Here is a 17,055-nt window from a genome sequence, read left to right as displayed (position 1 = left end):
ATCCTCCTACCTTTGCCTCCCGAGGGCTGGGATTGAAGGCATGCGTGACCTTGCCTGGCCCCTTTAACTATCTTAAAACAGCTGATTCAGGGGTGACTTTGTTAAAAACAAAATAAAGATTGAAAAACCATGGTGTTAATTGATTTACTCACAATGAAAGTATTTTTGAGGCCAGCCATGGTGGTGCCCTCCTTTAATGCCAGTACTTGGGAGGCAGAGATAGGAGGATCGCCATGAGTTCAAGGCCAGCCTGAGACTACATAGTGAATTCCAGGTCAGCCTGAGCTAGAGTGAGACTCTACCTCGAAAAACCAAAAAAAAAAAAAAAAAAAAAAAAGATAGTTAAAGGGGAAATGTAGCTGCAAAATGCTGGGATAGTTAACTTCAGAAAGTATTCTTATGTGGGCATAGGTGATTGGATGCAGTGGAGAACAGAAAGTAGAGAGGCCTGAAGAGAAAACCCATTCCTGACCGAAGATGACACTTCTGGGAACACCTGCCTTGAATTTTCTCTGCTATCATTAGTTTCTTCTAGCTGGTGGGACATGAGCAAAAGGACCTTCAGACTGTGTGGGAAAAAGTCACTTATGTGCCTCAAATACACAAGACAGAGGAGCATAGAACAAACCTGGGAAAGAGCTCAAAAGGCCCCCACCAGCAAGATTTAAACTACAGAAAATGAACAGACAAAAGGGTCTTGAGTGAGCCCCAAACCACAGTAATATGGACACACCTTCTGGAAGCTCCTGATCTAAGTAGGGAGAACTTGTCAAAACTTTCTGAGGGAAGGGTGACCCCCAAGGCTGAGAGAGTGGATCCTGGATGGGAAGGGCAGAGCAGGCATGATGGCAAAGATAATACATGATGTAACATAACAGAAAATGATGTCATTGACTCTGAAACATTAAGACTGTGCTTTTTGGGGGATGTAGACATGGCTCAACAGTTAAAGGCACTTGTTTGCAGAGCCTGATGGCCTGTGTTTGATTCCCTAGTACCCACATAAAGCCATGCACAAAGTGGCACATGGAGCTCATTAATAGTGGTAGGAGCTCCCCATGTGCCCATACTCACACATACACTTTGTCTCTGTTTCTCTCTCTCTCAAATATATAAAAATATTTTTAAACTTTAATTAATTAATTAATTTAGGAGAGAGGCAGACAGAGAGAAAGACAATGGGCACACCAGGGCCTCTGGCCACTGCAAATAAGGTCCAGATGCATGTGCCACCAATTGCATCTGGTTTATGTGGGTACTGGGTATTGAACCTGGGTCCTTAAGCTTTGTAGGCAAGTGCCTTAACCATTAAGCCATCTTTCCAGCCCTAAAAATATTTTCAACAGATCTTGCAGGCTGGAGGGATGGCTTAGCAGTTAACGTGTTTGTATGCAAAGCCAAAGGACCCAGGTTTGATTCCACAGGACCCATGTAAACCTGATGTACAAGGGGGCACATGTGTCTGGAGTTTGTTTGCAGAGGCTGGAACCCTGGCATGTCTGTTATCTCTCTCTCTCCCTCTCTTTCTCCCTCTTTTTCTCTGTCAAATATATACACATACATATAATCTTGCAAAAAAGGGGCTGGGGTAGAGAGATTTCTTAGTGATTAAGATGCTTGCCTGTGAAGCCCAAGAACCCAGGTTCAATTTCCCAGTACCCACATAAACCAGATGCACTAGGTGGCACATGCATCTGGAGTTCATTTGCAATGGTGGAAGGCCCTAGCATGCCCATTCTCTCTCTCTCTCTCAAATAAATAAATTTTTAAAAGATCTTGCCTTTAAAAATATTTTATTTAGCCGGGCGTGGTGGCACATGCCTTTAATCCCAGCACTCAGGAGGCAGAGGTAGGAGGATTGCCATGAGACCGAGGCCACCCTGATATTACCTAGTGAATTCCAGGTCAGTCTGGGCTAGAGTGAGATCCTACCTCAAAACAACAACAACAACAAAAAATAAAATAAAAGGTAAAACAGGGCTGGAGAGATGGCTTAGCAGTTAAGTGCTTGCCTATGAAGCCTAAGGACCCCGGTTCAAGGCTCAATTCCCCAGGACCCATGTTAGCCAAATGCATAAGGGGGCGCACACATCTGGAGTTTGTTTGCAGTGGCTGGAGGCCCTGGCACGCTCATTCTCTCTCTCTCTCTCTCTCTCTCTCTCTCTCTCTCTCTCTCTCTCACTCTGTCACTTTCAAATAAATAAATAAAATAAATAAAAAATAAAAATAAATAAATAAAACATATTTTATTTATTTACCTATTTATTAGAGAGAGAGAGAGAGGGAGGGAGAATGGGCACACTAGGGCCTCGAGCCACTGCAAACAAACTTCAGATGCATGTGCTACCATATGCATCTGGCTTACATGGGTTCTGGGGAGTCAAACCTGGGTTCTTAGGCTTTACAGGCAAGCGACTTAACAGCTAAGCCATCTCTCCAGCCCAAGATATGTGCCTTTTGAGTGGAAGAACTGCTGGATGTGTGTAGCAATGGAATAGCACAAGAAAAGCCCATGATATACAAATGTAAGAGGCGGCGCAATGAAGTGACCTAAAAAAAGATCATGACACTAGTGGCCCAAATTGCCTTCAGATGGCACTGAAACTCAATACTCATCAAAGTGTTGAGAAGAAGTGATAGTGGAGTGTTCAGCACTAAGTGAGACATCTCTTACATCCTCCATGGCTCAGTGACCATTGCAGAAGAGGTGACAAAAAGAATGTAAGCACCAGACGAAGGGGAGGAGTGCTTAGGAATGCTGTGGCCACGGTAGTCATGACCCCACAGGGACTATTGCTGCCTACACGAGTTTTGCATAATATGAGACAAAAGCCAATTATGATATCAAAATAGAAGACAGATTAGCTGGAGAGAAGAAGGGATCCCATGGAAGGGGGTGGGGCAGGGGGCCAAAGGAGAGTGGTGGGAGGAGATTAGGATCAGTGTGCGTTGTGTACATGTATGAAGGTTGTCAAAAAGTTTTTAAAAATTGTAAATATTAAAAAAGAGAAAATAACATACAAACAACTTATGGCCCAGTGCTTTCCCAGCTCACTAGCCCACTCTCCTTCTTGGGAGTGTCTTTCTTTTTCTTAATACTCTCTAAAATGGGTGTAGTGGCACATGCCTTTAATCCTAGCACTAGGGAGGCAGACATAGGAGGATCACTGAGGGTTCCAGGCCACCCTGAGAGTACATAGTGAATTCCAGGTCAGTCTGGAATAGAGTGAGACCCTACCTTGGAAAATCAAAAAATAAAAAAATAGTCTCTACTTCTGTTATCTTAAAAAAAATCTAGGACTGGACATAGTGGCACATACCTTTAATGGGAGGCAGAGGTAGGAGGATTTCTGTGAGTTTGAGGCCACCCTGAGACTACATAGTGAATTCCAGGCTAGCCTGGGCTAAAGGGAGACTCTACCTAAAAAAAATATCTGCTGGGCATGGTGGTCAACCTGAGATTATTTGGTGAATTCCAGGTAAGCTTAGAATTCCTTACCTTGAAACTCACCCCCACCCCCCAAAGATCTTATTGCCATAAGTTCAAGGCCAGCCTGACCTACACAGTGAGTTCAGATCAGCTTGGGCTAAAGTGAGATCCTGCCTCACAAAAAAATTTATTTAGGGCTGGAGAGATGGCTTAGTGGTTAAGGTGCTTGCTGGCAAAGTCAAGGGACCTATGTTTGGTTCCCCAGTGCCCATGTAAGCCAGATGCACAAAGTGGCATATATGTCTTGAGTTTGTTTGCAGTGCCTGGAGGCCCTGGTTCACCCATTCTCTCTCTCAAATAAACAAATAAAACCTTTAAAAAATTATTTGGATGAGCATGGCGGCATATTCTAATCACAGCACTTGGGAGGCAGAGTTAGGAAGGATCTCTGGGAGTTTGAGGCCAACCTGGGCTACAGAGTGAGTTCCAGATCTGCCTGCCTCAAAAAAAAGCAAGCAAACAAACAAAGAAACAAACAAACAAAAGACCCCAAAATAACCACTACCACCAACAATAAAATCTTGCCTCTTTTATGGGCCCATAGGCCAGTGGACTCTGGATTGTGTAAGGACCCCTCCCCCTTCTAGTACTTTCTCAGGTAATTGGCCCAGGTGGGAACAGAAGCTCACCTTCAGGATAGGAGCCAGGAAGACGGAGACTCCTGTCAGGATAAAGACCACGATGCCGGTCACCCTCTGCTCCCTGGCAAAGACAAGCGCGTGGTTAGGGGTAACACGGGAGGTGCACAGGGACCATTCTCAGTCCCTGCTCTCTGTCAGTCTTGGGACTTGTATCCAATGTTGGGGGTGCAAGGAGCTTCTGTACAGGGCTCTGCCATGTAGTCTGAGGCCCAGATGACCTGCTCAGGGAAAGCAGAGAGCCCCTGGTCAAGAATAGGCATTTTGTAGGAGCGTCAGGGAAGATGTTCATAGTCACTGATGGCTAAGGTGCTCGAGCCATGAGGACTTGGGCTGAATCTTGGCTCTTATACTTCCTTGTAGGGCATCAGACAAGGCCAGGAATACCAGAGCTGAGCAGAATAGAGATGTCATTGACATCAGGAGGCTATATGGTATAGTGTTTATAACTCTGTTCCAACTCTTGGGGGTCATGACTGATGAAGATCTGGGAAAGGGGCCTGGCTTCTGGCAGAGCAGGCAGCAGGGACTGGAGCCAGGAGGTTTTCCCGAGTGCCCAGGCTCTGGCCCCACTTATCTTAGAGCTCTGGGCAGGTTGCTTAGGCTTTAAGGTTGGAAGGGACTGGGAGAGAGCCCTTCCCATCCATCTTGACCATTGCAACCAGGTAAAGAAGCCTCTCCCAGAGCAGGTTGGGTAGGCCAGGTGTCCCAAAGCTGCAGAGAGCGGCTCCCAGGACAGTTACTTTAGGAGGACACAAGTGTAGAGCTCAAGGACCCTAAGGGGTAGATGTATTTGCTTGCCTGAAACATTTTGGAGGCCTGGTAGGGGGTGTGAAAGGGGCAACAAAGGGGAAGTCCAGGGGATAGAGTTGGTCCTAGAAAAGCTTTCTGGAGGAATGTTGCTTGAACCCCATGATGTGAACCATGGGGAGGCCTTGGGGACAGCAGGGACAGGGGTCTGGAGTGTCTTGAAGAAGGACAAAGAGCAAAGCAGGAAATGGTGGCCTATAGATGAGACTCTGAAGAGGAGAAAAGAGGAGAGGAGAGAGAGGGAGAGAGACAGAGAGAACTTCTGCTCATTATTTGAGACAACTAAGAAAAAAAGTATCACGTAGAATTGAATTTTTGTCTCTCTCCTTCCTTCTCTGAAGGATATCACTCCATCGCCATGGTACTGTCACACACAGACAGGGCCCCTTTCACTCAAATACTTTGATAAAATGCCACTTCCCCTCCCTCAAGCTGGTCACAACTGTTCAGGTGATCTGTGCCCTGCCCCCTCCTACCTGACCCCTAGGAACTGGGGCTGCTCCCCAGGGGCACTGGTCTCTGTCTCCATCTTGAGGCTGTCGATGTGGGCGATGGAGATGACTGTGGCGGCCACGTACCAGGGGAGCCCCGTGAAGGAGCACAGGGCCATGAGGATGCCCACCCAGAGCAGGTCCAGATGGTAGCCGGCAGCCTTCTGCAGGGCAGTGAGACAGGAGAAGCATCTGGAAGCCTGTTCCTCCTCAAAGCAGTCAGTTTTGAAACACGACTCAAAGGCAGAGGGTATTCCAGGGGGCTGCCACTCTGAGGTGCTTCTTGTGAGAGCTTAAGAGGCATTTGGGTCTCACCACCACTAGACTTGGTTTTAGAGTGAGCCAGGCTAGGGCAATAAGGGTAGAGGACAGGGATGTCCAGGCTTGAAAAGGCAACGGGTTTGGGTGCCTGGGGAGAAGGGCTTCTTCCCAGTGACCACTGCATCTCTAAAGTTCCTGGTGAGGTTCATACTGGGAGGAAGCCAAGAGTGGCCTGAGTCTTCTTGGACCCAAAGGTATGGGGGGGGAGCTTCAGCAACCAAGCGGCTAAGGAAGTTCCTTTGCTTTGTGATTTCAGATCTATTCTTTGTCAGCATCCGCTTAGACCTCCAGGCTCACTGCAGGAGGCGCAGAGCTGGAGGGACACTGAGAGGTAAAGGCATCCTCACCCTGGCCTCATTAGAGGTCATATCTCCCCCACTTAAAGACACCAAGTGGAAACTCATCTTCTACTCAAAGAATGGAAGGGAGCAGTTCCCTCCATTCCCTGGGACTCTAGAACCGCCTTACCCTCAGCTTGTTCTCCTTCCGGTTGACAATGACAGCTGTGATCTGCTGGTCCATGAAGATCAGGATGGTCACCAGCAAGGCAGGCAGGATACTTGCGAGGTACACCCACCATGGGTTCTTCCCAAAGGGGGCCACAAACCAGCCTCGGTCAGGCCGCGTGGGCTGAATAGAGCAAGTGGAGATGCCCTTTCCTCTCTCCTTTGTCCCAGGCACTTGCCTGCTGGCCCAGCTCTCCTACTCCCTCACCTTCCCCACCTGGGGTGCTTTGCAAGTACAGTCTTTTCCTTACAGATATTAGGCACCTGCAACCTCACGGAGATTACAGAAGCCAGCAGACATGGGAGAGAGGAGGGAGTGAAACCCAGATGGGGGTGCAGGACAAAAGAGACGGGCTGTTACATTCTGGGGCTGAAGGGAAAACAGAGGTGAAGAGCAGAGGGAAGGCAGGAGGACCGTGCACTCACAAAAGAACAAGAATCCGAAAGGAGGCCCAGCCGGATAAAGATCTGATCGGCCCAGTGTCTGACACTTCTGCCTCTGCTGAGCACAGTGCTTCCCATGTGCCTGGGAAGCACTGAGAATTGTGTGTGAAACACTAAACATTGGTGTAGCCCTGCTGATCAAGAATAAAGGGTTATCACTGGGCGTGGTGGCACATGCCTTTAATCCCAGCACTTGAGAGGCAGAGGCAGGAGGATCTCTGTGAGTTCAAGGCCACCCTGACACTACAGAGTGAATTCCAGATCAGCTTGGACTAGAGTGAGACCCTACCATGAAAAAAAAAGACAAAAACAAAACAAACCAACAAAAAAAAGAATAAAGGATTATCTGTACAGAAGTAGATATTTAAGAGAGATACTTTCATTTTAAGGCCAACACAAGTTGTATGAAATGTGTTTAAGCCACTCAGATGTATCTAAGCTACTGTGAAATAATATCTTGAAGGCCAAAACTTCAAAGAAAGGGAGGGTAAATTCTAGAACATGGACTCTGTTCTTTGGTTAGATGGTTGGTCCACTTCTGAGGGCTTAATCTTAGCTATGAGCAAATCACTAATTTTGGTCTAATGAGTAATTTCCTGATCAGTGGTTCTTAGACTTGAAAGCATGACTAGAATCACATGGAAGGCTTGTTAAAGGGTGGCCCTCACCTCAGTGTTTCAGATTCCACAGGTCTGTGGGTCTACTACGGGATTGAGAAGTTGCATTTCTGTTTGTGGTGTGTGTGTGCTTATGTGCATGCATGTGTGTGTGTGGAGGCCAGAGAACAACCTTGGATTTCGTTTCTCAGGTGCTGTCTGCTTTCCACTTTTTAAATTTTGTTTTGTTTTTCAAGGTAGGTCTCCCTCTAGCCCAGGCTAACGAGGAATTCACTATGTAGTCTCAGGGTGGCCTCAAACTGTCCTACATCTGCCTCCCAAGTGCTGAGTGCTGGGATTAAAGGCATGTGCCACCACACCCAGCTCACCTTGTTTTGAGACAGGGTCTCTCATAGGCCTGGAGCTCACCAAGTAGACTAAAGTTGGTGGCCAGTGAGCCCCAGGGATCTGCCTGTCTCCACCTCTCCAGGATTTGGACTACAAATATGCACCACCATATCCATCCTTTTGGGTCATTTGTTTGTTTTGAGATAAGGTCTCACTCCATCCCAGGCTGACCTGGAACTTACTCTTTTGTTCCAGGCTGGCCTCAAACTCACAGCAATCTTCTTACCTCTGCCTCCCAAGTGCTGGGATTAAAGACATGCACCACCACACCTTTAAACCTTTAACACCACCTTTAAAATTTTTTTAAACATGTCTTCTGAGGGTAGAACTCCAGTCCTTATGCTTGCAAGGTAAGTAGTTGCCCACCAGTTGCTGTCTCCCCAGCCCCTGATAATTTGCACATCTAAGCTGCCAAGTGAGAGATGTGACACTAGTCCAGGCACCATACTTTGGAGATAGCTGTTCTGAAGAATTATTTCAACAGAATCCAGGTGGTCCAGCCTATAGACTTCTATAGGTCAGGGAACTGGAAAATACAAAACAGAATCCAGAGGCTTCGCCTAGGCTGGAAGCTGGATTTTAGAATCTTTTCCCTTCTGGAGCTAAGATTTCATGGTGACTATGTCCCCACCCATCTCTCAAATGACCACCCCCAGGAGCTGCACAAGGAGCCCAGGCTGAGAACCAACAGGGTCTCCTGGCTGAGAGAGAAAAGTCTGATGATTGCTGAAAAGGGTTTGCAGCTGTGGTGGGGGTGGGGGCAGGCAGAGTGAATGCGAGCAGCAAGGACAGGGGCAAACCTTGATGACACTGGGCACGTGTAGTTTTGGAGTTTCCAGGCCAAAACAGGCATCAATTCCACAGAATAGTAGGATGGAGACAACAATAGAAAAGTCAGCCACCAGGGCCCGCACCTGCAGAAGGGAAGGAAGGATGTGAGGGGAGGGACGATAAGAGGGAAGGCAGGACCTGCTCTTCTCCAGGACCTGCTCTTCTGGTGGCAATGAAGAGAATGAGAATGGTTATGGGCTGGATGCTGAAGTCAACAGGAATGGACTCAGATCCTGGCTTGGCAATCCCAGGGAAGCACCATCTCTCAGAGCCACAGTTTCCTCCTCTGGAGATGGTGACCATGATCGCACCCTCCTTGGAGACACACATGAGTGATGGCAGCTCAGGGTGCTTGGAATGTGGTGGTCAGAGCTGGAGTTCTTATGATCTATAGCCACGGCGGCCCTTGCTAAAGGTATGCTCAAGTACAACAGACCGGGCTTGCCACCCAGCTGGTGTAGTGGGGTGAACTCAGAAAGAAACCCTAGCTCCACAAAACATGTGGCAAGTTGTTGCACCACAGCTGGGCTTGGAGGAAGGCCCCCAGTTCCATTGTGGTGGGAGGTACTGACTACTCTCAGACCTCCCGTCTGCCAAGAGCCTCCAGCCTTTTGCTCCTCTGTTTCAGGAGGCCTGTCCTCAGCCACATTCCTGCCTTCTGAACCGGTGTCCTCTGCACTGATTTACTTCCACTTTGGGCAGAGAGACCCCAATGCAGACCTACCATTTCAAAGATAGCAGCTTGATGGTCAGAGGCCATAACCACACTGCCTTTGTTCCCTGAACCCCTACTTCCCACATGTTATTAAAACAACATGGAATTGGTTAGAGCTGGGTGTGGTGGTCCACACCTTTAATTTCAGCACTCAGGAGGCACAGGTAGGAGATTGCTGTAAGTTTGAGACCAGCTCAGCCTGGGCTAGAATGAGACCCTATCTCATGAAAACAAAAAATGCATTTAGTATAAAAAGACAGTGAAGCAGAGGTAGGAGGATTGCTGAAAATTTGAGGCCACTCTGAGACCATATAATGAATTCCAGGTCAGCCTGGGATAGAGTGAGACCCTACCTCAAAAATACCCAAAAACAACAACAAAAAAGCAAAACAACAACAACAAAAAACCAAGTGAAAAACATAGTCCTTACCTCACCTTCCCTCATTTGAATCCTACCTTTCATATATTTATATTCATTTATGTCTGCTTAATTTTAGTTCTGGAGGTCTCTTCTATGTCAATTAACAGATGTATAGCTTCATGTTTTGATTTACCTATGAACAAGGGTTTAGATGTACTTAAACTATCCCTCTTGCTCTTTCTTCATTTCAAATCTTTGTAAGTTTTGTTCTGTGGTTTTTCTTTGTATTTTGTATTTTGTAATTAACCCTCTGTTTCCAGAACCTACCAATACCTCTTATCCATTGTGGGAGTTGGGGGTTGCAATCGACGTCCTTGCCACCACCTATCCCCTCCCCTGCCCCTCTCACCTGTGGTACCAACACCTTGATCTCTAGTGGCCAAGTCCTGGAGCACCCACATTCTGCTCTGTAAATACTCTGTGTTTTATCTATAAGTGGATCTAAAAGATGAAAAACCTATAACAATATATAAATATATTAATTATAGAAGAACCAAGAGGTATACCAGGTATATCTTTCTTTCTTATAGCTTACAGATTACAAAAAAAAAAAAAAAAAACCTACTAAGTTGGGGCTGGAGAAATGGCTTAGTAGTTAAGGCACTTGCCTGCAAAGCCAAAGGACCTCAGTTTGATTCTCCCAGGACCTACGTAAGCCAGCTGCACAAGGTGGTACATACATCTGGAGTTCATTTGCAGTAGCTAGAGGCCTTGGCATGCCCATTCTTTCTGACGTTCTCTTCCTCTGCCTCATTCTCTCTCATTCATATATATATATATAGACTACTAAATTAAATCATATGGATTTGCCATTTTTTGTACACCAAAACAGTCAAATACAGCCAATCTCATATGGTCTAGCCTGGATGCAATATATAGGTATGGGCTCCCTTCTAGCCTAAGTATAGATTTACCCATTCTGCCTTTCTGTCATCAGTGTCATCCCTGACTGCTCTTTTTGAAAACTACTGGTCTGAATTCAAAGTTGACTATTTCCATGCTTTTACTAAATATGCACATATGTTCTAAATACATACATATATCAACAAAACGTATTTCTTTTAAAATTTTGTTTTGTTTTTCTTTTTCTTTTCTTTTTTTCTGTGTTCAGGTCTTACTCTAACCCAGGCTGACTTGCGGCTGGCCTCAAACTCACAGTGATCCTCCTACCTTTGCCTCCAGGAATTAAAGTTGTGAGCCATCATGCCTGGCTTCTTCTTTTTTTTCTTCTGGCTTCTTTTTAAATTTTTAAATTTTACATAAATGGTATCATATAACTTGTAATATTCTGCAAATTTATTTGCTCAGCATTATTTTGTGATGTTTTGTTTACAGATAGACGTAGCTATAGTTTGTGTACATTAGTTGCAGCTTAAGGTTTCCATGATTTTTTCCCATTTGTTTATTCTATTGTTAATAAATTCAGAGAGTAGCCAGGTGTGGAGGCTCACACCTGCAATCCTAGCACTTGGGAAGCCATGAGTTTGAGGACTGTCTTAGCTACTGTAAGAACTTGTCTCAAAAACAAAAAAAATTACAAAAATTCCACTTGCTTTTATTTTTACCCTCAATCAGTATTCCTGGAATAATATGTTTTTTTTTTTTTTTTTTTTTTTTTTTTTTTTTTTTTTTTCCTGATGTAGGGTCTCACTCTAGCTCAGGCTCACCTGGAATTCACTATGTAGTCTCAAGGTGGCCTCAAACTCTCAGTGATCCTCCTACCTCTGCCCCCCAAGTACTGGAATTAAAGGCATGCGCCACCATGCCTGGCTAAATTTTTAAGTATTTTAAGGGAAAGTCATTGGTAACACAAGAATTTCATTCTGTGTGAATTATTTTTCACCCTGCAGCTAACTGATAGACATTCCTAGAGGTAGTTGCTGCTGTAGCATTTGACTTGAGAGTTGGTGGTTGAAAGTGGGGAGGGAAGAAACTTGAGGGTGCACTCTTTTTATTCAGTTTGTGGATTGTGAAAGTTCCTAAAGATTACTTACAAAATATTGTGAAAAATTCAACTACTCATGTTAAATGTCTCTTCACTATTATTAGAAGTAATAGTACTAATTATTTGAGATGGCTTTAGGAGAGTATACATGGGTTTATAGTAGAAGAGAATTGCTAAAAGTTTTTTTAAGCACCCCTTCCCACAGCACAGCCATTGCTCACAAACGTAAGCACTGTTTTCATTAATAACTAGTTTAGGCCAGTCACAAACAAAACTAAATTATGAATAGTAGTTATCATCTAAATAGCATAAAATCAGGCTGGAGAGATGGCTTAGCAGTTCAGGCACTTGCCTACAAAGCCTAAGAAAGCATGTTTGAATCTCTAGGTCGCATGTAACCAGATGCAGTGATGCAAGCATGCAATGTCGCATATGTACACAAGGGGGTGCACGTGTCTGGAGTTCATTCACCTTGGCTGAAAGGCCCTGGCATGCCCATTTTCTCTCCTTCTCCCTCTCTCTCTCTCTCTCTCTCTTTCTAAAAAATAAAATAAGATAATAGCATAAAATCAACTACCTGGAAATAAATATATAACAAAAATGTTGTATAAGCCAGGTGTGGTGGTGCATGCCTTTAATCCCAGCACTTGAGAGGCAGAGGTAGGGGATGGCTGAGAGTTCAAGGCCACCCTGAGACTACATAGTGAATTCCAGGTCAGCCTGGACTAGACTGAAACCCTACTTCAAAAATAAAAAATTAAAGGCTGGAGAGATGGCTTAGCACTTAAGCACTTGCCTGTAAAGCCTAAGGACCCCAGTTCAAGGTTTGATTCCCCCAGACTCACGTTAGTCAGATGTACAAGGGGGTGCACGCGTATGGAGTTCATTTGCAGTGGCTGGAGGCCCTGGCACACCCATTCTCTCTCTCCCTGTCTGTCGCTTCTCAAATAAATAAATAAAAATAAACAAAAATATTTAAAATAAATAAAATAAAAAGTTTTATACCTTAAGACAAAACCTATAAAATGTTATGGAGAGAAGAAAGGTAAAAATAAGTTGAACTTGCTATATTCATCAATCAGAAGACTCAAAATTTGAGAGACACTAATTTTTCCCCAAGTTAGACACAGAACCAAGATAATCCTATTAAAGTGCTAGCAAGGTTTTTTTTAAGATTGATTTTTGTTTATTTATTACAGAGAGAGAGAGAGAGAGAGAGAGAGAGAGAGAGAGAGAGAGAGATAGAATGGGCACACCAGGGCCCTCAGCCACTGCAAACAAACTTCAGATGCATGCGCCACCATGTGCATCTGGCTTAGGTGGGACCTAAAGAATCAAACCTGGGTCCTTAGGCTTCGCAGGCATGCGCCTTAACCATTAAGCCATCTCTCCAGTCCACTAGCAAGTTTTTAAGTGTGAAATTTAAGATGGTTCTAAATGTCATGTAGGAACGCAAAGGTAAAGATTGTATTAGTGCAAAAGATGAAGATGAAGAATTTGGCCTAAAGAATTAAGTGTTACACATGTAGAACTTAAGGCTGTGCTACTATTGTACAAGTAAACCAGTGAAATAGAATTAAAGAACCCAGAAAGGGACTCTGTCATACAGGAACACTTGAGATATGGCAAAAGATGTCTTGTGAAACAGTTGAGAAACGGTGGCCTTTAAAAGAGGACCGGAACAATTGGCTACTTATGCAAAAACACAAAGAAACAGTATCTCTCATTATCCATCAGAATCAATTCTGATGAATTGTAGCTCTAACATGAAAGATAAACAGTATGCATAATCAATATGCACTAATGAGAAGCACAAAAGAAATTCAAATTTTTAATATTTTAATTTTTTTATAAGATAATGTAGCACTACATCTCTTGTCCGGTATTTCCCTTGAGGAGAGTTTTACTATATTTGATTATAGTAAAGAACTTGTTAATCAACAGATCTTGTTAAGAAAGTCAAAAGGGTGGCAGAGGTGGGAGGATCGCTGTGTTTGAGGCCACCCTGAGGCTACATAGTGAATTGCAGGTCCGCCTGGGCTAGAGTGAGACCTAACCTTGAAAAACAAAAAAAAAAGTCAAAAGGGGGACAAAGGACCCTGGTTTGATTATTCACCAGGACTCATGTAAGCCAGATGCACAAGGTAGTGCATGCATCTGGAGTTTGTCTGCAGTGGCTAGAAGTCCTGGCATGCCTATTCTCTCTCACACACACACTCTTCTCTCCTTGCCTATTTCTCTCAAATAAAGAAAAATAAAACATTAAAAAAAGTCAAAATGGCAGTTACAGAATGGAAAAGATATATATATATTTTTTTCTTTCTTTTCACAATTTTTATTAATATTTTCCATGATTATAAAAAATATCCCATGGTAATTCCCTCCCTCCCCTCCACCCACACTTTCCCCTTTGAAATTCTATTCTCCATCATATTACCTCCCCATCTCAATCATTGTGCTTACATATATACAATACCAACCTATTAAGTACCCTCCTCCCTTCCTTTCTCTTCCCTTTATATCTCCTTTTTAACTTACTGGCCTCTGCTAATAATTCTTTCTCACGCAGAAGCCCAATCATCTGTAGCTAGGATCCACATATGAGGGAGAACATGTGGCACTTGGCTTTCTGGGCCTGGGTTACCTCACTTACTATAATCCTTTCCAGATCCATCCATTAAGATATATATATTTTTTAAGATAATAACTTTTTATTTACTTGAGAGAGAGAGAGAATAGGCATGCCAGGGCCTTTGGCTACTGCAAACAAACTCCAGATGCATGCACTACCTTGTGCATTTGGTTTACATGGGTCCTGGCAAATCTAACTTGGGTCCTTTGGCTTTGCAGGCAAGTGCCTTAACCACTTTGTCATCTCTCCAGCCTGGAAAACACATTTATAACACATATGATCATCACAAAAAGGTTTTTACTCATAATATAGGAAAAAGCTAACCAAATAGAAAATGTGCAAAAGGGGGCTAGAAAGATGGCTTAGCAGTTAAAGGCACTTGCCTACAAAGCCAAAGGACCCAGGTTCAATTCCCCAGGACCCGTATAAGCCAGATACACAGGTGGCGTACGCATCCGGAGTTCATCTTCAGTGGATGGAGGCCTAGTGCACCCATTTTTTCCTCTTTCTCTCAGATAAATAAAAAAAAATAAAAAATATATTTTAAAAAAGAAAATGTATAACAGGGGCTTGGGAGATAGCTCAGTGGGTAAAGGGCTTGTCTTGTAAGCATGAGGACCTGAGTTCAATCCCCAGTATCCACAGAAAAATTCCAGGCATGGTGGTACCTATCTTGCAATCCCTGCACTGGGGAGGTGGAGACAATTAGACAAGTAGCCAGCTAGCTTTGCCTAACTGATGAACTAATTGGTGATGTCCGAAGTTGTCCTCTAGTCTCCACACACACATGCATCTACACATACACAAATACAATATATAGACACATACATAAATATAAAGGTAGATGGCACCCTGAGGATGATTTTGGAGGCTGATGGCCTATGCACACACACTCAAATATGCTCACATATACACAAATTTGAAAAATGCTCAGATTTAAATAGACACTTTCTAAGAAAACAGTCAAATGGCCATATGGTCAGTAAACACATGATATGGTTTTCAACATATCAGTCATCAGAACAATGAATCTTTAAAAACACTATGAGCTATTACTATACACAAAGGCTAAAGATAAAAGTTGGGGGCTGGAGAGATGGCTCAGCAGTTAAAGCACTTGCCTGCAAAAACTAGTGACCTGGGTTTGATTCCCAAGTACCCACATAAAGCCAGGTGCACAAAGTGGTGCATGTGTCTGGAGTTCATTTGCAGCAGCTAGAGGCTCTGGCACACCCATTCTCATTCTCTCTCTTTCTCCTTGCTCATAAATAAATAAATTTTTAAAAAGCTTTAAGATAAAGTCAGAAAATACCAAGTGTTATGCTCATCAAACTTCCTAGTAAGCACTTCTCTTAATGTTTACACCCATATATTAATGCTACTCTCACTTTTTGTAGAGAACCTTCTCTTTTCAGATGGCAGTGACCTTGGGATGACTCAGAAGGCATCATGGTGCTGAAGAAGTGACAGAGGAGTGCTCAGTACTGCAATATCTCTATCACACTTTCCAAGGCTCAGGGTCCATTGTGGAAGAGGTGGCGAAAAAAATGTAAGAGCCAAAGGAAGGTAGGGCTCCTTACAACATGCTCCTCCAGACACAAAATGGCCTGGATATCCATGACCTCACAGTGCCTGACACTACCTACACAAGACCATCATAATATGAGGAAAAGATCATGACATCAAAATAAAAGAGAGACTGATTGAGAGGGGGAGGGGATATGATGGAGAATGGAGTTTCAAAGGGTGGGGGAGGGCATTACCATGGGATATTGTTTACAATCATGGAAGTTTTTAATAATAAAAAAAGAAAATACCAAGTATTGTAAAGGGGACTTCACAGGGGAATCCAGTCCTTCTTAACTCTTAAGCTTTTGTTTTTTCAATACCTAGAGCCTTATGCATGCTTGGCAAGTGCTCTTTCACTGAGCTATATCCCCAACTCTCTACTTTTATTTTATTTTAAGACAGGATCTAAGTTGTCCAGGCTGGCCTTGAACTTCCTCCTGCCTCAGCCTTCTGAGTAGCGGGAATTATAGGTCTGCAATTACAGGATACACTGGGCCCAGCAAAGTCTGTACTCTGGACTTATAAAAACCCCATAGGCAAGCACCTCCTTAGTATCCATCCTGCCGGGGAATAGAACTCTGTGGGAAGACTCAACAGGAGCCTTCCTTAGTACCAGGCTAACTGTAAGGCCCTCCTATCTGAAGCAGCTGCTTACCTTGGTGGGAAAATAGCGGCTGAACTTGAATTTCTTCAGGGTCAGTGTCATGGAGTACGTCCCGAAGAAAAGGATGAAGGACATGAGTGCCAGGTCTGGGATGAACTGGCAGGAATTCCCAACGAGGCGCCCGCCGTAGTTCAGACACTCCTTCTTGCTCAGCAGGGACCAGTCAAGCACTGTGAGGTTTAGGGGGTTGTACTTGGAGGCCAAGCACAGGAAAGAAAAGATCAGGACCCTCTTGGTGGGTCAGTGCGTCCTTTCTCTTGCTGTTCTGGTCAGCTCACTCACTCCCCAGCCTTCCAAGAGTCCCCACACCTCCTGTTTACAATGATGCTCATCAGAGAGGTGCTCCTGTGACAGACTGGGTCAGGGAAGGACAAGGGGCTGGGGAGGTGAGGATGTGAGCTCTAGGGCTCATGGACAGCAGGGGAGGAAGCTGCTCTCCCCTTCCTGTTGTAGGCCATCACTCATGGGTCCTGCTGGTGCCCCTTTCCTGGAGTCTCGCATTTAGTCTCTGCTACTTCCTGCTACATCACACTCTTGTCCGACCCCTCTTGGATCATTTCAACTATTTCCCTGC

The 17,055-nt window shown here is 44.4% G+C and overlaps 1 protein-coding gene across 1 annotated transcript in view; it reads right to left on the bottom strand.

Moving 5' to 3' along the window:
• Slc4a5 (solute carrier family 4 member 5) overlaps window positions 1-17,055 on the bottom strand; it is a 179,857-nt gene that overhangs the window by 29,685 nt on the left and 133,117 nt on the right. Inside the window, exons 17-21 of the mRNA XM_045151539.1 lie at window positions 16,473-16,673; window positions 8,505-8,618; window positions 6,219-6,380; window positions 5,415-5,593; window positions 4,120-4,192 (exon numbers count right to left, since the gene is read on the bottom strand). Coding sequence (XP_045007474.1) covers window positions 4,120-4,192; window positions 5,415-5,593; window positions 6,219-6,380; window positions 8,505-8,618; window positions 16,473-16,673 — 729 coding nt within the window. The remainder of the gene's footprint in view (window positions 1-4,119; window positions 4,193-5,414; window positions 5,594-6,218; window positions 6,381-8,504; window positions 8,619-16,472; window positions 16,674-17,055) is intronic.

This window comes from Jaculus jaculus, chromosome 6 (assembly GCF_020740685.1).
Source record: "Jaculus jaculus isolate mJacJac1 chromosome 6, mJacJac1.mat.Y.cur, whole genome shotgun sequence".
NCBI lineage: Eukaryota > Metazoa > Chordata > Mammalia > Rodentia > Dipodidae > Jaculus > Jaculus jaculus.
This window is presented reverse-complemented; position numbering and strand designations above follow the sequence as displayed.